This window comes from Triturus cristatus, chromosome 8, assembly GCF_964204655.1.
Source record: "Triturus cristatus chromosome 8, aTriCri1.1, whole genome shotgun sequence".
Lineage (NCBI taxonomy): Eukaryota > Metazoa > Chordata > Amphibia > Caudata > Salamandridae > Triturus > Triturus cristatus.
Genome location: NC_140591.1, coordinates 161,328,243 through 161,350,413, shown reverse-complemented (window position 1 = coordinate 161,350,413; position 22,171 = coordinate 161,328,243). Strand labels below are relative to the sequence as shown.

The 22,171-nt window shown below is 43.6% G+C and overlaps 1 protein-coding gene and 1 long non-coding RNA gene across 2 annotated transcripts in view; one reads left to right on the top strand and one right to left on the bottom strand.

The window, feature by feature from the left end:
* The window catches only part of LOC146801751 (uncharacterized), a 232,804-nt gene extending 220,826 nt beyond the window's left edge, over positions 1–11,978 (bottom strand). The window contains exon 1 of the long non-coding RNA XR_014967651.1: positions 11,843–11,978. This is a non-coding gene — a long non-coding RNA (uncharacterized LOC146801751). The remainder of the gene's footprint in view (positions 1–11,842) is intronic.
* Positions 1–22,171, top strand: part of FAM3B (FAM3 metabolism regulating signaling molecule B) — a 237,444-nt gene that overhangs the window by 152,411 nt on the left and 62,862 nt on the right. The window contains exon 3 of the mRNA XM_085621228.1: positions 9,153–9,276. Coding sequence (XP_085477354.1) covers positions 9,153–9,276 — 124 coding nt within the window. The remainder of the gene's footprint in view (positions 1–9,152; positions 9,277–22,171) is intronic.

Sequence of the window (22,171 nt, the reverse complement as noted above, 5' to 3'; positions counted from 1 at the left end):
CTCCCCTCTAAGAACTACCTTAAAAGCCTCCCACAGGGAGATGGCCGAAGGGACCGACCCCACATTCTCGTCGAAATAACGCTGTAAGGATTTGATCAAATCGGCACGAATGGTGGGGTCGCGCAAATACCATGCATTGATTGGAGCCACCCTGCCATCCCCCCTCGGGAAGACATCGAAATGTAACAGCAATGGGGAGTGGTCTGAGATACCCCGCGCCAGATGGCGCACCTCCCCCACCCTCCCTGCATGGGCCGCCGGGACAAGGATGTAATCAAGCCGCGAGAGGCTACCATGGGCACCCGAGTGGAAGGTGTATTGCCGCTGTGCGGGATGCTTTAGTCGCTAGCAATCCACCAGGCCCAACGTGTCTAAAAGGCCGGGCAGCCACGCCTGTGCCCGGGGGAGGTCCCTGGGGGGATGGCGATCCATAGACCCAGAAGCTACCGCATTAAAGTCCCCTCCAACCACCAGCAGGCCACTCGGAAGGTCCAGGAGGAGGTGCCCCAGGTCCGCAAATGTGGTGGCTTGTAACCCAGGCGGGACGTACACTGATATCAAAATAAACACTCTACCCTCCATTCTTCCCACCAGGACAGTGTAGCGTCCCCTCTCATCATGGCGCACCTCATCGATCTCCAACGGGAGCGAGTTCTTGATCATAATACCCACCCCCCGCGAGCCCGAAGTGAAGCCAGAATGGGCCGCCAAACGATAGCCCCGCCGATTCATTGCCTGAAAGGAGTTACCTATAAGGTGTGTCTCCTGCAGGAAGACAACATCTGGTGAAATACGTTTCAAGTACTGCAGGACCACACCACGCTTAATCCTATCCCCCAGGCCGTTAACATTCCATGACAACACAGTCAAATCCCTACCCCCCATCATACGTCGAAACAATCGGTCGTCCCCCACAGAGCATCTTAAAAACAACAATATAGTAGCGGGTTTGCCTTGCGGTGCAAACAAACAACACACCCCCCCCACCCCCCCATCCCAACAGAACTCCCCCCTCCCTGCACCCCTGCATGAGCCCAGACAGCCCCCCCAAAGTGCAGTGTGCCTGTCGCCCCATAGCTAAAAACTAACTAGTCCCCCAGAGGAGGAGGGAAGCCCCCAACAGACCCCGCACGACCTCCATAGGAGGGGAACATATGCAATCAATAAATGGGGAAGGAACATCGTCCAGAGCAAGGCCTATTCAGTCACCCCTCAATTCTGATCCGGCGGGCCCTCCTCGCCAGCCGCGCCCCCCCGGCCCCGATCTCCAGGCAGAGTGTCCAACCAGTCCCCAGCCGCCTCGGGCCGGTCAAAGAAGTGCGTGCGACCATCCACCTCCACCCTCAGCTTAGCTGGAAAAAGCATTGAGTACTTAAGGTTCAGGTCCCGTAGGCGACGTTTAACACCAAGAAAGCTCTGTCTCTGCTTCTGAACCGCCGGAGTAAAGTCTGGGTAGAAATGCACATCCATGTTGTCAAGCTTGACCGGTCCCTGTTGCCTGGAGGTCTGGAGGATAGCATCTCTGTCCCGAAAGTTAAAAATCCGGGCAATGAGAGGCCGCGGCGGGGCACCGGTCTTAGGTCTGCCCCCAGGGACCCGGTGAGCACGCTCCACCGCAAAAAGCTTACTCAGCCCCCGGGGCTGGAGATGGGTAAGGATCAATTCTTCCACAAAAAGATCCGCCGCCTCCGCCTCTCGTCCCTCCGGCACCCCCACAATACGGACATTATTCCTCCGGGCCCGACCCTCGGAATCCTCCAGTCGCCGGTCCATCAGGGCGCTCGCCTGGCCAAGCCGGCGCACCTCCTTTTGGAGGGCCACCACATCCGTCGTGAGGCTCGTTGCGGTGTGGGCCAGGGAATCAACCCGGTCGTTCGTTTTGGACAAGTCTGCCCTCACAAGGCTCACATCCACCAGGACCGAGTCTATTTTTTGCGCTAGGGTGTCGAAACGCTGGTCCACCGAGGCCTTCATCTCTGCGATGGCGCCCATGACGTCCCGGAGGGTCAGATCCACAGGCTGAGCAGATGCCTCCGTCGGGCCCGCCGGGGATGTGCGCGATGTCTCCGGAGAACCCTTCTGGAGAGTGTAGCGGTCCATACTGTTAGCTTGGTGCGCCGTGCCACGGCGGGTCGTCTTCACCTTCGCCCGGTCGCCATCTTGTTTGGTGGACATGCTTGCTCTCCCACCGTCGTGCCAATCTCCTCGAACGGGCCGCTATACCAATTCACGGGCGCCGGGGGGAGGCGGGGGCGACCACCGAACCGCAGGTCAACCCACAGCCGGCGGGTCAGCCGGGCACTTAGACAAGACCACACCACCGCACCCCGCTCCGCAACCCTACCTCGCTTGAGGGCAAGGAGGGCGCAAAAGCGAAAGTGAAAGTGCGGGGTACGCGAGTCGCCCAGCCTTGCCCGCCGCTGTTGTTCACTTTGTCCCCGGATCGCCCCACTACTCCAATCCGGGGGGCCGGCGAGGAGAAGGCCGCAACCTTCGATCGGTGCTCCCACCGGTGTCCGGGGTCCAATTCGAGCCCGAAAAACGGGTGGCGCCTCAGCTCGGGTTCCCCGACACAGTCCCCTCAACAAGGACAGGATATCGCCAGGATTAATTCAGGAGGTCGCGGAGGTCCTCGGGAGCCTCGCACCTACGCGGCCATCTTGGTTGCGCGCTAGGCTCCTCGCCCATACTTTTTTAATTTATGAAATAGCGTTCCCCTGCTTAGCACTAAAAATACTCCAGTCACTATTCTCCACTGCACCAACCAAGATTTAATTCTGTGGCTCTCTGGTTACACACAGATTTCTGCAGTGCATTAACTAATAGAGGTTTCATAATGTACTGTGCATTTCCCAATGAGCAACAACTTTTTAAAATCTATTTTTCATTTAAACTGCATGTTATTTTCTATGTAGCTTCCTGAAGGTGAAAGACTATTACACAGAATATTTAGTTTTTTTAGTCGCGCCTTTGGCTCCCGCCTCCAGCTCACTGACGTCACCCCATCTGCATTCAGCATCACAGTTTCTTTACTTTTTTTTAAAATGCACTTTGTCCCCTGGTGGTCAATTAAGGTACTGCTTATTCCGAACACCTTTTACCACTGTATTGTTAAAATGGAATACCGGAGGAGGTAATGTGTCATAAGAACGTTAGTGCACATTTGTCCAGTGCCATTTTGTTGTGGTGTTCATGTTTTTGTGCTACTGTGTTTTGATGCTATATTATCTTTAGGTGATTTTATTGTGCTGTACAGCGATTGTTGTGTTGCAATCTGTTTTTACTGTTTTGTTGTACCCTGTTATGTCTTAATTGTGTTGGTATGTAGCTTTTGCATACTATAGTGGTATGCTCTGTTGTTTATGTTAGATATGTCAACAAATGCTGCTATATTTCCAGCCAAAAACAGTACATGCCTTGATAGTTCCTCAGACAAGCAGCTATTCTGAGTATGGTTGTAAAATAACACTGCTCCAGGTCTTCAACTATTTAAAACACTCGTCTGGCCAAAACAACGGCAGAGACTTGCCGCAGGTTAGCCATCTCGGTGTTCTCTCTGTGGTGTGGCCTATGGTGTTCTAACCCTTTAAGTATCTCCATCCATCTTTGCCTCCCATAAGAAGTCGTATTTCTATGGTTCTTGGAAATTTGTAAGAAAGGCATAGAAGTATTACAAAATAATCAAAGACAAGATCATTTACTTTTCTAACTCGAATATTTTCGGGTGGGTTCCTTGTTCTACTCTGGGCAAGTAAGGTTGGCAACCTTCTCAGAGAAAAATATTAGCCACTTCAACATTTTTTGATGTTCTAGAAGGGCCAGAAAGTGCCACCTAGTGATATTTGTAAAATTCCCTCTATTCTTTGTCACTCAGAAACACTGCCTCTGTTTGCTTTGAAATCATTCGGGAATACTTTAAACAAACCTAGAATACTTTGCTTAGTTTTTATCTTGTGTTCTTCGCTTTTAAGCTTCTATTTTACATTTGGGAAATAATAGATTGTGATGATTTTCCGAATTCTTTTCAGCTGTCCTGGCATGAAAATACCGGCAAAGCCTGTAAAATACCGGCCAAATGTCAGTTATATCAACCGGTATTGAGAGTGAAGCACAGGTGGGTCAGTGCGCGTGCACTGTGCATATTTGCCGGTGCATTAAAGGCTCACAGGCATTGACATGTTAGAACATCCAGCAGTCAGAACACCTGCTGATCAAGCTGGAAATCCAAATGAAAAATGACAAGAAAATAACTAAACAAATAAAAAATGCAGGAAATATCCGAAACGGGGGCATGTTTCTTGGCTGCACAAGAAGTTTGTAATTTCTGAGAGCTCTGGTGCTATTTTGCTGCTATTGGTGTGTGCAGTGTAGGCTGCGGACGGGCTCTTTGATGCACAGAAACATTTCCTTCCGCCTAATGAAGCACAGTAAAAGACTGCATTATAGTCACCCTTCATGCTTCGTAAACAAGAACAGTAGAAAGCAATCTGGCCTCTTGTTTGTCAACGCCACACCTGGGATGCCTTAGTAAGTGAAGTGGAAGATAAAGTTCTATGGTAGCAGGTGATTTTAGCAAGTAGCTTTCTTAATTGTGTTGTTGTTGGAAAAAATATTTTCTTTTGGATTTCAACTAAACGATAAAGAACCATCAATAATCTTGCTGCACTACCAAAACTGACATATTTTACCTCTTTTACTGTATATTGCCCGTTTTCTTTCTAGCTACCTCATGAATTACTAAACTGTGAAACCTAACCTGATGTACAAGTCTAAATCCCTCATGTTATATATATCCTGACTGATGCCCTAGGTAAAGTGATATTTGGATGCTTCTAGGGTCCAAATGTTGCCTTCCAGCGGATGCCACCTTTGGTGCTTGCCTAGAATTGCCTTGCCGTACCACCCAGCCATGTAAGAGTATACCAGAGTTCAAATTTGTATCCGTACAAACGAATACTTAAAAATTACGGTTTCGTTAAATTATATTAAAATATCTGTTCAGTGACTGGTCCATTTTATAGCCTTTTTGGATGGTGGAATAAATTCCATCCATTTGTTGTGCTGCTTTTAGTATCTCTTACAGAAGGTACTCCTTATAAGAAGTGACCTTTTTCTTACCAATCCGCGTGCTCAATCTCTTTATCGTAAATTAAGAGGTAATAAACTCTTATGGGAGGCTTCTCGCTGAACATTTCGGCAGGGTGGGCCATGATGGGGATGACTCCTGGTGGGATAGGCCTTTTGATCTTAAGCACCGGTCTACAAGACAGCATCATGAGTCTGCTTCCAGCACAAATGCAGTTAACAATACCGACAGAGCCATGGCACATTGTGGATGCTTACACAGTCATTTTCCACTTCAGAATTTAACATGCTTGGCATAATGATCTCCATCCAGTGGTATTGGATGTATTACTGGCATATTATAACACCAGCTGAGACGCGTTGGTATTGCCAATGCGGTCTCGAGTATGCGTTGATCCTGGTGAGTTCAACTTCATTCACACTTGGTGGAGCCAAGATCTGTAACATTTACTTTTTTTTCTGCAGAAATGCCCCCATCTAGTCTATGAGAGCCATCTTTGGAATGCTCTTTTGAATCTCTTCACAAAATAGCACCTGAATCATGCTCCTAGTGGGTTCCAGACTTTTTATTTTATTTTGGACTGCTTCATTAATTCTAGTATGCCAAGTGATTTACTATTATCATCTCTTCTTTTTGGAGATATATTTGTTTACATATAAACGTGGGACATTGATAAAGTGGCAAAGTGATGTTTGCAAAGCGCAAAATAATATACGTGACAATAATATAGTCAGAATATGTGCACATACAATTAATGCATTGGGTTTTACAGTTCCCTGTTTTTTTTTAACCTAAATGAGATATCGAGAGCCTTTGCTCAGTAAAAGTCAAATAGGTCTATGCTGACACCTACTTTTTATGGTGGTCTGGCTAGAAGTGGAAACAATTGTTATTCTATTCTGTGTCTTTTCCAGAAACACCATCTATATAGTCTGCAGGTAGAAACCTGGAGGCATCACTATCCCTGACAATGTTGCTCAGGAAGGTCTCTTCTCCCCTGTTGCTGCCTGTTGCAGGGGTCTTCGGGAAAGGATCCTAGGAATGTAAAATGCTGGAGATCAGCTCATTCAGTATGTCTGAGTAAATCAATAGCCTGATGGTGGAGGTTTGTGAACCCGCCTCCACTATCGAACGGTTCACCGTAGTTGCACTGCCCATGTGTCTCTGTGCATTGCATCTATGCTTACTTCTGTCCACATTACTGCCCTATGACGCCTGCTAACTTCCTGTGCCAGCTGCCTTTTTCTGCAGTACTCCTGAGTATCACATCCTTTCTCAGTACTGGGTCCTGAATTCCACCTCCCCTCTATTTATTTTCAATGGCTAAAGCAGGCTTATCCTTCCCTTCCTCTCATCTGTGCTAGCCCTGTCCAGCTCCCCATACTGCCATTACTGTACTGGTCCCAGTGGCGTAACAATAACCCCCGCAGCCCTGGTGGTGCAGGGAAGGGCCCAAGCCCCAGAGGGCCCCCTACGGCACTGTGCATGGGCAGGCCTGAGAGCTCCTGACTGGGACCACAGCTTGGGGAGGCCTCTATGCACCTTGTGGGGAGGGGGGGGATTCGAGTTTTGTTACGCCACTCACCGGCCCTGTATCCCACTCTGTCCTTTGCTGCCCTAAGACTGTTGTCCTCCCACCCTCTGTCTTGCTTGTCTCCCAATACTGACCACTAAACTTTCTTGGGACTGCGGCCGAACCTAGCTCACGTCCAATTATGTTAAACACCATGGGCCCTCAGAGGATGATCCTTCCTGCAGCCGCTGTTTATGGGGATGTAAAGCAGGTGGCAGCGCTTTATTGCAGGACCCAGTACACTGCAATGTGTCTTTGCCACACCCTTAGCCTGTACTTTTAAGTCTTAGACTTGCCTCAGTGAGGCTCCTTTATAGCCTTCTTGGTGTAGAGGTCAACTCTCTCAAGCAGGGTAGCAGCCCCTCAGTTCTGTGCCCTGTTCAAAGAGGCATTGCTTTATGAGCTCACAAAATCTCCATCTTACTGACATCTTTTGATTCTTGTACTTAAGAATCTTCTATCTCATTCAAAAACCTTGTAGAGATTTCTCTGCCACAAAGCCCACCGTCTGAACTTTTCCACCAAAGCAACTCTGATATCTCAGCAACTGAGATTTTTCTTGATGGGGTTTCTGAACAGAGGTGTTTAATGCAGAGTTATGAAGTTATTATGAATTTGAGAAACATTTGTGCGCCTCCAAGACTTAAAACAATGGTGTACTTTTTGCAACTAATATTCATCCATTAGTTTTATTAATTTCCTCTCATCTCCACCTAAGCACATAAAGCTAGGGTGTCCTTACTCTTTTCAGCGGTACGTCTATCTAATTCATGCACATTTTTAAATATAGAAATTTGTATTTTTCACTTATCTATGCTCATTTGATTAAATACCTGGGCCCAGCTCAGATAGCAGAAATACCATAAAGAGAGCAGCTTGTTGATTATAATATCCTTCTTCCAAGACTTTAATACTCTCTGTCAAACTGGTGCCTCCTAATACATCTACCCCACAAACTGTAGAACCATATTTTTAGGTCTCGCCTGACTCAGCGCATGCGCTGGTCTGGCGAGACCTATTGAGAGGGCTCCAAGAAGTGCTACCAGGCCAGCCTAGAGCTACAGTGCATGTGTGCGCGCGCGCCGCGCTTTACGCGATTACTTTCACTTTCTCGGCCGCACGGCCGCTTTGATGTTTGATCGCGTTTGCGATCACTTTCGCAGCTGCTTTGCATAGTCAATAGGTCTCGCCTTTTGGGACCTTATAAGTATTTAGTTATGCAACTGTTGCATGGCTAAACACTTATAAGGTCCCAAAGGCGAGACATATTGGCTATGCCAATGCTTGTTGATGTGTGTTGTGAAGATCTGTCAAAGCGGCAGTTGAAGTACACAATAAAGCATTGAAATCACAAGGTGCATCTTTCTACTGAATTTCGTTCCATGAAACGTACAGTTTTTAAAATGTGTTTTAAAAATCTTTTTAATGTCTTCACCTCGGCCAGTGTTCACCATTCCTGCAGAGTTGCCCATCCTTTTATTCCATGTTGACATCACTGCTATGTCAAAGCACCTCATTCCTGTCCATAGGTCTAGTTTTAGTGTGCCAACGCATGCAATCAGTATTTGTGCAACTTGCTTCTGATAGATACTACTAACCATAGATTCCTCACCTTATGCACCAGAATGGATCCAGAGATTTTACCGAATCTCAATACCCACACCCACAGATGGTTGACAACATCATTAGTGGCAGCAAAATTGTGCATCCTTTGCCATTGAGACCGTCTACGAAAAATGAATGTCTTATAGAGTTAGCCTGGATTGCTTATAATGAGAGAGGCATTTATAGGATTGTAGATAAACTTTCAGATTTTGAATTGATAATGAACCCTTTTCTCCCGCCAACCGGTGTAAACAGTTGAGAGGATCTTATCTGCCGACATAATTTACTGCCCCAACCTATGGTGATTTGTTCTCACATGTGGAGGATTATATAGGCTGGCTTTTCTTATTCTACTGTTCACCTACTATACTCATTTAAGCATATACGGCTAGACAGGAGCTAACCATTACCTCCTTTTCTCTCAGCACCATAAGGATTAATGCCCCATCCACTAACTGCAATAATGAAGCCCTAAATGACAACTGCTAATCACATGGCTCCTATCACCTAACGTTAGGGTTCCGCTAAGCCATTAACCAATTGACAATATACAGGTCATCGAGCTAGCATTTCCCGCTCCCCTCATGATCCAGCTCCTGCCCTTTCTTTTGATGTTGCACATTTTTGCAGTTATGTTCTTGTCGTATAATATTAGAGGTTAGTGGAAATGTTTAAATAATGTTTTGCAAGCGACCACACCAAACATGTATTCAATTTCCGCCCTTCTGTTTGCTAATGTTGATTTTCCCGAGCATGATTTCTAAATAAAAACAATAGGGCATTATTGCAACAAAAATATAACTAATGACTGGCTTTTAAGTGGAATGTTTCTCTGTATCTTTAACAGTGGGCAGTTTGGTAACCGTCCTTTCCTTTTCTTGACCCTAGCTCCACCACCAAAGAGGCAGAAGTGCGACCACTGGGTAGGGTGCCCAGAAAATACCTATGCGTATCGGTTGCTCAGTGGTGGCGGGAAGGACAGCTACCCGAAAATCTGTTTTGAAGATGAGTTGTGAGTACAAGGCATACCCGTCAATAACTATGTCTGATATTACTCAGAAGGGTGATATACATATGTTGGGGATCTCTTTGTTTAGTTCTTTTCTCAATGAAATATGTTAATAATGAAAAAGTCCAAAAGTGTATGTATTCCCAATAGATAATTCCAGAAGTTTTGTGTCTGATTCCTTGGATATTCAACATACATCTATTTGAAATGACCATTAAGTTTCAGGATAATTGTATCTGACATAATTTGTACTTGAGCTGCACAACCATCTACTTGGGCATCAGAAGAGAGCTTGCTAACTCTAGAAGTTGGAAACTTAAAAAGAAGAGCTCCTAGAATGCTCCATTCGGCTTTGGCACTGAGCAAAAAGAAAACATGCCAATTCTGAATGACACAAACAAAAGGATGGCCGATATGGACTTGTGCTACAGTGCTAAGATGAAATTCCCAAACTGTGACTCTTTTGTCAAACTCCAGAGGCCTCTATCGTCTATTAGCAATAATGGATGATCTGGAGGCCTCTTGATCCTTTGGTATGTATCTTTCGATATGGCAGTATCCACTTTTGTTTTCAATTTTTTCGAAGTGTGAACTCATAGTTGTACAACAATATAATATACTTGGACATATAGTTATGAGACTGAAGATAGGGCTACTGATGAGGCTAATGTGAAATCTGGTAGGATGGAAACATTGCTCCAAGTCATAACCAGGAATTTGTTTGTAGGATGGTTTAAAACCATCCACTATTTGGAGAGGAATTGAATTAAACTCACAGCTAGAAGTATTGTGACAGAGTAACATGATCGTCCCAATGTAAATAATTACTTTCGTTGCATAAATAAGGCCAAAGGGATGGCAGTGCTCGGGTGCCTGTAATTGTCAGTCGTGGTTTAAGTCAAGCAGTAAGCAGTCCACAACAAGAAACAAGCATTGGCATAGCTCTTGGGACCATATAAGTATTTAGTTATGCAGCACAATATCCTTGGTGCAACAACATCAAATGTTGCATGGCTAAACACTTATAAGGTCGCAAAGGCGAGACCTATTGTCTATGCTAATGCTTAACATCCTTGTCCCCACTTTCCCACCCTGGTGACAATGCCACGCGTGAACTAAGAGGCAAGTTAGTGGTCATATGTACCCTGCACATGACCTAGATTATTTTAAAACATGGAGCAACATTATTACCTATGAAAAGTACGTCATCTGCTGCAAGAGGTTTTTGTGCAGAGCATATCCCGTGCTCATGCAGTTAAACTTGCGGTCATTTGTGGTAATGAAGTAAAAGGAGCTTGCTTAAATTAAATATTTGCCTAGGATCAAACAATTTTGTCAAGAGTGGGAAGCAGGGATTGATCCCAAGTTTTCAGGTTTATTTATGCAATTCACCAACTAGAAGGGTATCCCTCCATTTCGCATCAAAGGTTAATACTTTGACATTCATTCGTGGCATAAAATCGGAGCAAAAGATGTTTGTTTTAGCTGAGCAGCTCAGATGCTGAACACATAGGACAGGCCTGGAGTCCAGACTCTTAGAGACACACAGGAGGCCTCGCTTACAAGCACTGCAGCCTGAAGAAGAGGCGAAAGGGGGGCTGCTTCTCTTTACAGGTGAGTAAAAAAATATATAACGCTCGTTGCGTAATTCTTTAGATTTCCCGGGAAGCTTACCAGTCTCAAAATCGCAAAAAAGCCTGCTTGACGTACAAACCAATGGGGCTATGGTCTCCAGGAACACGCAGACTCTTAGGAGCCCAGCTGTACTCAGGAGGCGAGAGAGGGGAGTCGTGATGTAGAACACATGTCTCACAGGATTGTATTACACAAAAGGGAACGAGTTAGAAGTTACCTCACGAGACAATAACCAAAAACATAACGTCTGCTGAAAAGCGAGAGTAAATTGTGAAATCGAAGTACAAAGCGCCGATGCATATCGCTACCACGAAGAACAATATCTAACTCCCTACGGACTTATTGATTACGGTTGCATCCAATGAAATAATATCTGAAAGCAATACATTAATAAGTGCACATAGTATTACATGAAATCATACTGCGCCACACTCGGGAGTTAGACAGGAAATGCTGATCACATGTAAGAATTTGATTAGTGGGGGTCTAAATAAAGAACATCACACCCTACAATTACAAAAAAAGCAGCACACAACTTTGCGGCAGTGTTTTAAAAAGTAATCAATAAAATCAGAAAATAATACGACAATTAATCTGGATAATTTCAGAAGGAAATGTTAATAAGAGAAGCACAGTATTTACAGTAGACCAGTTATTGAATTGTTGATCAAGCTAGAATATACTGTACGCATGTGAGACTCCCAACCTTGAAGAATCGAAACGTAAATAAAGCACCTTATTTCAAAAACACACAGTTCAATTGAGAGAGGGACTGAGGGAAGGGCACGTGGCAGTCGCCGAAGGGTTCTAGCGCTTTGACACCAGAGACTTACCTGAAGAGAGCTTAGAGATTACTGACGGAGTTTCATACTTTACGGGATTTTACTTCCTGTGAAACGAGGCGAAGCTGTATAGGGTTCTAAGCTGCACTTACCCTATGTGAGGGTTGACCGCACTCTGATGACCGCTCTACGTGTTCACCACACTTCAGCCCAACTGCAGGCTTTGTCAATGCTCACTTTCCGTGTCTGAGGGAGTCGAGCAGAGCGGTGCTCCAGAACAGTTTTCCGTTGACACAAATGAAATGCTTTTAAAAGCCAACTCGATTTAATAAAAATCGTTTGGAAGTGGTTAGATGGAATTTCCACTGTCCTGGTTAGTCAGTGAAGTACGTGTGATGCAACAGGCCATGCCTCCGTCATTAAAAGAAACAAAGAGTGTACAGATCAACTCGGTAAACACTGCCAACAAGCGGAAGTTGTGTGTGTGCGCGCACGAGCGCTAAAACAAAAAGGACGCGAGTGGAAAAAGTAAAAGTGATCGCTAGACAAAAATGTTTGTTGCTGTGTACTTTCAACGTCACGTCGGGGGTAGTAAGCGCTATATAAATACAATGACATCTACATTACCTGAACTTTAAGATATACAATAATGGAAGAGGCAGAGCCACCTACCAGGAGTCCATGTTCCTTAGTATAAAAGTGGCGGTTCCCGGTTGTATTGACTAATATGTAAAATAACACAAGTGTATGTGTTTTTTATTATACTGGCACCACAGATTATTGCTTACAGTACTGTAGAACACACAGGGTGCATGGTTGCAGCGACCCTGTATAAAGAATTGGCTCTGATGCCGACCTCAACTGACCACTGGGGGTCCCAGAGTGGTGGCCCTGGAATTGCTTAGAGCCGATATGAAGGTGGGGTGGGTGACTCTGCTTGAGTAAACACGTGACTGTATCTACAGATGGTTGGGCTATGCATTATCGGCCTATTAGGAGCAAACGTTAGCATTGCGTTAACTGGCCATGTCATGGCGTTTCACAAAATGGTTGCCATGTTCTTGGCATTTAAAGGCACAAACGCCTAACTGGACTTGGACATGCATTCTAGGTGTAAGGAACATGTTTGAACCATATTGTCGACTTGTGTTTGCTGTAAGCATATCTTGCACTCCATGCTAACGCTCCAAATAGGTTGGGTCGAACCTTATCAGAGAGAGTGAAGGGGGCCATCCATGTTGACATTGCAGAGAGTGACTGCCACGTATTCCATGTAGCAGTATCAACAGCATTCGCATTGTTTTAGTCAGGCATAGCATGACCGTGAAAGCACACGGATATCACACTGAATGCCCATGCACGGCTTTTATGTGATGTTTTGATTACTTGGGTTGAGATCAGGCCTGCCTTTCGGCACGTGTGCGCATCCTCTCGGTCAGTAGAGCTGCATATATTGAATGCTGTTAGAAATGAGGTGCAAGGGGCACCTCCTTCCTTCCTTTCTGAAATGAAAGAAATCAGCAGCCAGGTAGCCTGAGTGCAGCTGTGTGCTTTCACCTCCCCGTATTGGCTCTGTCCTGAAATACAACGCACACATCGTCAAGCTCTGCTATTGTAATGCCCTGTGTTCCCACTTTAGAATAAATCGTAAATGGTGGCTGGAGGCAAAAGCTCTGTGCTTGCCTAGTGTCCACGAGTTGTGTTTGCTCCATGGTACCGGTGACGTAAGGAAAATGTCCAAGCTGCCTTTGCAAATGCATCAAACCAATTGCCTTCCACAGGAACTTCCAGATGCACCACCAAAACAGGAGTTGTGGTACTGTTTTCTCAGCAATCGCTGATGTAAATATGAGTGGTTGTGCACCCTGTGCAAAAGGGTGGTAGGAAAATCTAGGTCCCGCCAGAAATTCGTATTTCATTTCGGTGGGTTGAATAATTCACAGTGATGTAAGCCCCACCCACCATTATGAGTCGGGCAGCCATTTTTCATATGAAAAGGGTTTATACGCAGCTACCTGTCCGTGGTTAATGTCATGGACCAGGCCGCTTCTGCTTTCCAACAACTGCATCGTTTCGTTATCCTCAGAAGAATACAGCTTACAAACGGGTGTGAACATCAAGTGTATATATGGCCACATACAGCATAGGCATACAATAACGCCCCGCATATAGGGAATAGGAGACTAGAAACATGCATTCTCAGGAACACATCCGAAACTATAACATTACATTTACCAGCAGGAAAGGGCTATCAAATATGAATATGCTTGTACTTGCAAGGAAGCATGTGAATTAAAAAAAAAAAAAGCACGCTTGTGGTGCGCACGCAGCAGCGGCAAAAGTGAAAGTAATCGCACAGAGAAATAGCACATTTTTTCAAAATGCGCGCAGTCTATTTCTTTAATACTAACAAAACGGAAATGTTTAAGCACAAAAACATTAATAATTATGAAACGAGTAGGTCATGGCACTGCAACACAGCGATAGAAGAGGCAAATGAAGCTGACGAGGAATGAGGGGGAGAAGGTAGTAATAATTATGAAAAGAGTACGTCATGGCACTGCAACACAGCGATAGAAGAGGCAAATGAAGCTGACGAGGAGGGAGGGGGAGAAGGGAGGGGGTAGTGCGAGCATAGGAGCATGATTCACAGCGATAGAAGAGACAAATGAAGCTGACGAGGAGGGATGGGGAGAAGGGAGGGGGTAGTGCGAGCAGAGGAACATGATTCACGCGCTGTAAGGCTTAATGAGCAATTACAGAAAGCCAAATGGCAGCTGTGCACGTTCACGCGCGCGTAACCGCACGCTTGAGGCTAGCAAAAACCTGTGGGTAGCACTTTGAAAACCCACTTACTAAATGTCTCGCAGGGCAGCGCATGTGCTGGCTCAGGCGAGACCTACAAACAATTGCTAAGGAGTCAAAAAAGAGCCAAAAAGTCTAAATATAGAGATGAAAATAGTATTGGAAGAACTGAAGTGCAAATCAATAATTAGATTTTGCAGAAATAACAGTTTGCTCAAATGTACAGGAAAAAAGAGCATAGGAATTAAAGAGAGACTGCAGCAGTCTTGAATGGGACAAACATAATTGATACACTATGAGTGGCTCTCGAAATGAGCGCGTCACACAAGACCCCTCTCGAATCAATCCATTGTAAGGAAATGTAAACAGTAAACTTTAGGGATTTGTAAAGTTGTGACTGGACATAACACACCTTTATTTGAGAACAATAATCATCTCCAGGCACTTCCTAGAATACTAATTGGGCGCTTAAAGACCACCTATGTCTCAGTCACAGTAGTAACCGATTTTACAAATAACCAAAACAACGGTATAAACCTCAGTAGGATGAAATTCTAAGTAGACATGCTGGGGATTGAATTTATGACTTTCAGTTTATACTTTGATCTTAGAAATTAACCCATTAGTTAACTGAGTTATCTTACCAACGTTACCAAAAATTGCAATAGTTTTACACCTCTCGCCCTTCAGTCACCACCTTCTACTCCACAGCATATTGACTCCCATCCTACCTCCCTGTCCACACGCGGACAGGCAGCTTCACATGCTTATGTTCCTTCTCTTAAAAAATAAATGTATCCTTTATACCACTTGAGGACATGGTGTCCGAACGACTGTTTAATATCTGTCTCCCTGTAGGTGAAATATCGCCCAAGATCCCTGGCACAAAACACTGGCTCTTACACAAAACATACATTGCTTTGTCATCATAAAAACGTCTAAGTACCTAAATGTCCATTAACATGTTATAAGGGTAAAGTTGTTAAGTGCCCTCTTGGCCACAACTCGCAGATTGATTAATCATGGAACTTGGGCTATTAAAAAACCTTCATGTATAACTCTGGCCCAACTTTAGTAGAGTTACCTCTTGTTGCCCGAATGATAAGAATATCAAGGTGTGTTGATACTTCAATTATAATTTTGTAGTTTTAAAGGCTTTCCTCAGCATGTGGTGATTGGGACTTTTTAATATATATGCAGAAAATCTTTTTATTGTTTAAATATCCAAAAATAGAGACCCACATTCTTACTCAGAGTGACCTCATGCAGATAACACACATTCTGTTTAGGGTAGTTCTTCTAGATAAAAAAAAGCTTATGTTAATCACAAGTTTCAGTAACGAGATAAGGACAACTCTTTATTGGTAGGGGCTGACTGCTGCCCGGATTTATTTTATCCCCTGGTCTTGGTCTCCTTTCAGAGAGCTCAGCTTCTCGGTGTGAAAACCACAGCAATATTTAATCTCTTCTTCCCTCTCAGTATGTTTTGCCCTATTCCCTGTGGACACACATATACACAAGCACACACAACATATATGCACAAAGTCATAGAACTAGGCCCTCTGTCAGCATAGATATTTAGCAAGCCCTATGCCTGGCCCTGCTGCTGCCTCGTCTGCTGCTCTATAACCCACCCATACACTGAGCCAATGATGGCATGCGTTTACACCAGGTAAGACCATTATACTTCAACCCTCTCGGCAAGAACTGAGGCTCTGGCTTCATACAAATAAGTGTGAGTGGTAGTGTGGGTTCTGCAATATATTTTAAGCGCATGGGTATGGGCCGTCACACTGCATGTTCGACCACAAGGCTTAAGACCCCAACATGATTGGATGTGAAGCAATGGTAGAGAGCCCTTTCATACCGGACCGGATAGCTGTGGAGCCTCACTCAGGTTCTGGCAGAGCTCTAAGTGCTCCAGTCTCCTCGTCAAGTCAGTGCCTCTGTTATAGGCCACTAAGCCCATTCCACTTGTGCTGAATACCTTCTCTGCTGCCAGTCAATGGAAGGGTCTGGATCTAGGCAGTGCTCCCACCTACAGTGTACATGAGGGAGCTCCAGACATTTCACTTCTCCTTCTGAGTGAGACCTCGGGCCTCTGGTAAGACCCCAGTGAGACTTCTGGTGAAAGCACAATGCCACACCTCTAAGGATAAGCTGACACTTCTCCCATCAAGAAGTTTGCTTTGAAAGATCCCAGTAGATCATAGCTGAACATGTGTAAAATGGCTGGGATCAAATCTCTACCCCTGTCGAAGTGACCTTAATTCATTTAATCAGACACAAAGTAGGTATCTCACACAGCGGCTTAATGCAGGCCAATATGGTAGTTTTCTGGGATTGTCTTCCGTTGAGCAGTGTGAAACGAAAATAATAGTTTTTTGGTTCATACACTTGCTTTTAGATATACGTGAATGCACTAAATTAAGGCGAGGTGTGGCTCACTGGTTAGAGGCGGCAGATCCGCAAGCAGAGAATCGGCCAGGGACCAGGGTTCAATTCCCGACGCGGCAGGGTCGTGGACCAGGGTCAAAATGGACTCGATAATTCTCGCCTCGGTACCTACTCTAACCAGGAACACACTCGGCAACTCTGGGCATTAGCTTGCCTCATCTCCACAACGGCCCCCCACATTCGCCAGGGATGCCTGGTTTCACCTTGGAGATACCCTGGAGGTACCATCTCACAGGGATAGCCAGGACGGGTTCCCCAGCGGTCTACAGCGCCAGGACGCCTCAGGGCAGCAGTGCGCTTTACAAGACACATACATTTACATTTACATTTACATTTATGCAAACTAATAAAGTCAACTTTGAAAATTTAACAAAGGGGTCAAATTAAAACCAGTACATTTTCTGACAATGCAGTCTGCCCCTCAGGTGGCGTTCTAACACAAGGCCACAAAAAGTGAGGGGTGTTAAAGCTGGCAAATTAGTGTGGTACAATCATTACTGATCTTCCAGCCTTTCAAGAAATGCTAGCTATTGCCCCCACCCTTCTAAACTTTTGGCAGCAGGTTTGGCCTATGAGTCAAAGGTTGGGCAATTTCAAAATCCACCTTGGGTAAGGCTGCAAAGAACCATGCTGTTTAATACATTATAAATGTGAGTATTGTTCCGCGCGCCTCTGGTTGGATGACTTCCCTATGAATGCAAAGCATTTTATCTTGGCTCCATGGTAGCTAGAGATTAGTTGGCAGTATCCATGGTGGGTAATGTTTTCTCTAATTGGATTGACCAAGTCCTCCTTTTGACCCTCCAGTGGTACCTTCGCCAAGCCGTCAATGATTACTCCAGGAGGCAGAAGTGGGTCTCAGATGTAGGTACAGGATGGTACTATAATTATGCACAGTAATGGGCAGTATTTGGTCAGTCACATACTTTTTTTTCAGTTAAAAAAAAACTTTTATTGAAAAGAAGTGGTAGTGACTTACACACAATATGCAGTATAAATTATACATCTGTACATTCCAAGCTCATTACATACAGAATAAAGGAATCAGACTGATAAAATAAGATTGACGTCAAGTAGGTACAAGGTAGAAACTTATGGAACCATTAGGGAATCTAAGGTGGTTTAGGAACCTCCTGTTGAGAGGGTTGTGGCAATGAACATTTTCTAGCACTTGTATCAATAAAGATTGTGACAGGCGACCATAAGACAGCACGTTTGACGGCCATTTGAGGAGGATATACAAAAGCAGTGTCTAACCTGTGGTTATGGCAGCCAGTGTACCACCAAGCCCTAAAAGAGATTTGTGATGAGTCTTTCCAATCGACAGTAATTTGTTGAAAGGCAACCGCCAATAATAAGTCGATAATCTTAACATTAAGAAGAGTATCATCCCAAATGGGCGAAAGAATGCCTAAGAAGATGTGAGTGAAAGAAAAAGGGAACTTAGTGTCATAAATTAAGTTAATTTGAGACCAAACTTGTTTCCAGAAGCGATGCACCTGTGGGCAGATGAATAACATGTGAAATAGGTCAGCATTGGGAGAAGAGCAAGTCCAACATGTATCCGGAGTAGATGAGAAGCTTTTAGATAGAGTGGCTGGCGCTAGTAACAATCTATTGTATACAAAGAATAATGTTTGGGTAATGTTTGCTGCTCTGGAGGCCTTGCGTAGTTTGGTCCATATGCCGTTCCACGTTAATAATGGCCAACAAGTAGTAAAATCATGTTCCCAAGCTTCTTCCGTTTTTGTTTTCTGTCTATTGTTATCATTACCTTGTAGGTGTTTGGAAATAATAGAGGCCTTGGGCGTGGTCATTAACAAGGTCCGAAGACTAATAGAGGGTTCTAGGATTTCAGGAGTGTTTAGTGTGGTGGGAAGGTGGGAAAGAGATTTCAGCACAGATGTTTTAAGTAAATTATATTTATTAATAAAGGAGGTAGGCAAATTAAATAACTACATGAGCGCATCAAAAGGTACAAATTGTGAATCTGAGAACAATTGATAGATCCATATTAAGCCTCTTTGTCTCCAAGTTTTCCAGTAAAAGGGTTTGTTGTGGATTAATACGTTTTTATTATGCCATATCGTTGAATTTAAGAAGGATTGTTTAGAAACATGAGTGGAGTGTGAAGGTATCTCATGTAACTTGGAAGTGTGCTTTATTATGGAAGTTGAAATGGGTTGTGGTTTAGGAGAAAAGGAAAGGTATTCACAGAAAGAGTAAGGAGTTAGAAAGAGGTGTTTTACTGATGTCCAGAGAGGGCAATCATCCGTAGAGTCAAGCAACCATAGAGAGGCCTGGCGCAATAGGAGAGCTTTCTGGTAAGCATGGAAATCTGGAAAGTTAACTCCTCCGTCTGACTTAGGACAAATTAATTTTAGCAGGGACATTCTATGTTTTTTGTTACCCCACAGAAATGAGGATAAAATGGAGGTCACTTTTTAAATTAATTTGGTTGGGATTGGAACCGGAATATTGGAAATGGTGTATAAATCTATGGGCGATAACATCATCTTTATGGTGTCCAAGCGACCCCACCAAGACAGATAAAGAAGATGCCATTTAGCAGTCAAATCTGAGATCTTTTGAATACACTTATTCATACATAGAATTACAGTTTCTGAGATTGAAGATGTGAAATGTAAACCTAAATATTTAATATTAATCGGACTCCATTTAAAGTGGGAGATTTGAAATTCTGAGCTAAAAGTATATTTTGTTAACGGCAATATTTCGCATTTGTCATTATTCAATTTGTAACCAGAAATAGAAGAGTAAGCTTTCCCCTCCCCCAAGAAGGCAGGAATTGATTCTTCTGGTTTGGATACGAAAAACAGAATGTCGTCGGCATAAGCTGCCAGTTTGATGTGAACATGAGACGATTGAAACCCACAGATATTGGGATTTTGGCGTAATTTGTATAGAAACGGCTCAAGGGCTAAATTAAAAAGGAAAGGCTATAGAGGGCAGCCTTGACGTACTCCCCTGCCTAGATCAAAAAAAGGGGAAATTAAGCCGTTAGCACAAATTGCGGCGCAAGGGTTAGAGTAAAGAAGAGATAATAAATTTATAAAATTCGAGCCAAATCCAAACCATTTTAAAGTATAAAATAAATATTTCCATTCAACCCTATCAAAAGCCTTTTCAGCATCTAGCGCTATTGCCGCCAAAGAGTGATCAAGATGGGACGATTTGGATAGAATGTCAAAAAAGAGTTGTGTATTATCGGTAATGACTCGCCCCTTGACAAAGCCAGATTGTTCTTTCCTTAACAAATTTGGTAAATAGGAATCTAGACGTATGGCTAAAGCTTTAGAATCGATATTAACGAGAGATAGGTCTATAGTTTTTGCAGTACTTGGGATCCTTACCTTCCTTAGGGATAAGACAGATGTGGGCCTCTGAGAAAGAACCGTAGTTATTACGAGAGAGAAAAAACTTATGAGTGAATGTAGCTTTGGGAATAAAAGCTTAGAACAATGAGTATAAAACTCAACAGTAAAGCCATCTGGACCAGGGGCCTTGTCCTTTTTAAGGTTTTGTAGAGCATTAAATAATTTCTGCTGCGAGAGATCAGACTCTAATTGAGATAAGTCCGGAGAAATCTGCTGAGGCGTTTGGATATTCGAAAACAATTGCGCTAACGAGTGATCCGAAGGTTGAGTTTCGGGAGGAATATAAGGATTTGTAGAAAAGAGAAAATTCCTTCAATATTTCAGCGTCTTTAAACTTTAAGACTGATTGTTCGTCAAAGACAGAATCAATATGTATTTTGTTTTGGCGGATCTTTAAATAGTTAGCTAATATTTTTCCTGCTAGAATTTTGCGCTGGATTTTAACAAGTAAAGCGAAGCATCTTCCGTATATTTTTTATTAAATTCAAATTTGGCTTTAATAAGAGCTTTTAAGCAATCTTCCGAGTGAGAAGTATAGTATGAGTGTTCAAGTGCTTTGATATCCTGAACGAGATCTAACGTAATCTTGCGTGCAGATTTCCTTTTCTTTGCCACATAATTTATAATGAAGTCCCTTGCTGATGCCTTAAATGCATCCCAAATAATTGCAAGTGATAAAGATTCTGTCTGATTTTTTTCAAAGTAATCAATAAAAAAGGAAGTGAATGATGTTGAGAAATTGGGATCTAAGAGGAGAGCGTTGTTAAAACGCCATCTTCTGGGGGCATTGCTCCTAGGCAATAAATCAAAACCAATGGAGATGGGAGCGTGGTCTGATAAAAGAATGGGACCAATGTCTGCAAATGTGAGGAATTGTGAGATGTTATGAGAGACAAAGACATAGTCAATTCTGGACTGGGTGTGATGTGTAGAGGAGTAAAAGGAGTATTCCCTGGTGGTTGGGTTACAAAGGCGCCAGGCATCAAGTAATTTGTGATGAGATATAATGTGAGTGAATGATTTGTGTGTCTTGTTGGGGACGAAAGGCACTTTTGAGTTCCTGTCTACAAAGGGATCTAACACTTGATTACAATCCCCAGCCATAATAAAGTTCTCCTCAATACAACTGGATATTCATTTAGCTATAGCAGGCCAAAACGATATTGGACCATCCTTTAGCGATAATTTAACGATAAGCCATCTCCCATCCACGTCTGCTTCTTGTGACAATAATGTGACTGGAAGAGATTTGCGACACAATATTACAACTCCAATTCGTTTACTATCCCCAGGAAAAAAAATAAGCCTTACCCACCCAGCCCCTCTTTAATTTCATGGACTCAGTTTCCGTAAGATGTGTTTCTTGTAAAAAAACAATATCAGAATTTAACCTCGCTAAATGTGTTAAAACTCTCTGTCTCTTAATAGGAGAATTTAATCCCCTAATGTTCCAAGAAACCAACTTAAGTGACATAACACACACAATCAAAGAGCAAATAGCAATTTAAATCTCCAGTCCAATTCAATATAATAGAATAAACAACAATAAAAGAGTCCTGGCTTGTGAAACTAAAATCAAAATCCGTATAAGAACAGTGTAAAATATGAAGAAGAAAATGAGAAAGTAGGATGAATAAAATGAGCTTACAATAATGCAAGTTATAAAAGATGTATGAGCATAGCCAAAGAAGTAGAAAAAGAGAAGTCACAAGAAAGAAAGTTTGTGAGTAAGTTAGATAGTGAGAGAAAGAGATAATAGAATACATTGCTGAACATGAAACAAAGAATGCAACGAAAAACACACTAACAAATAACAGGTAG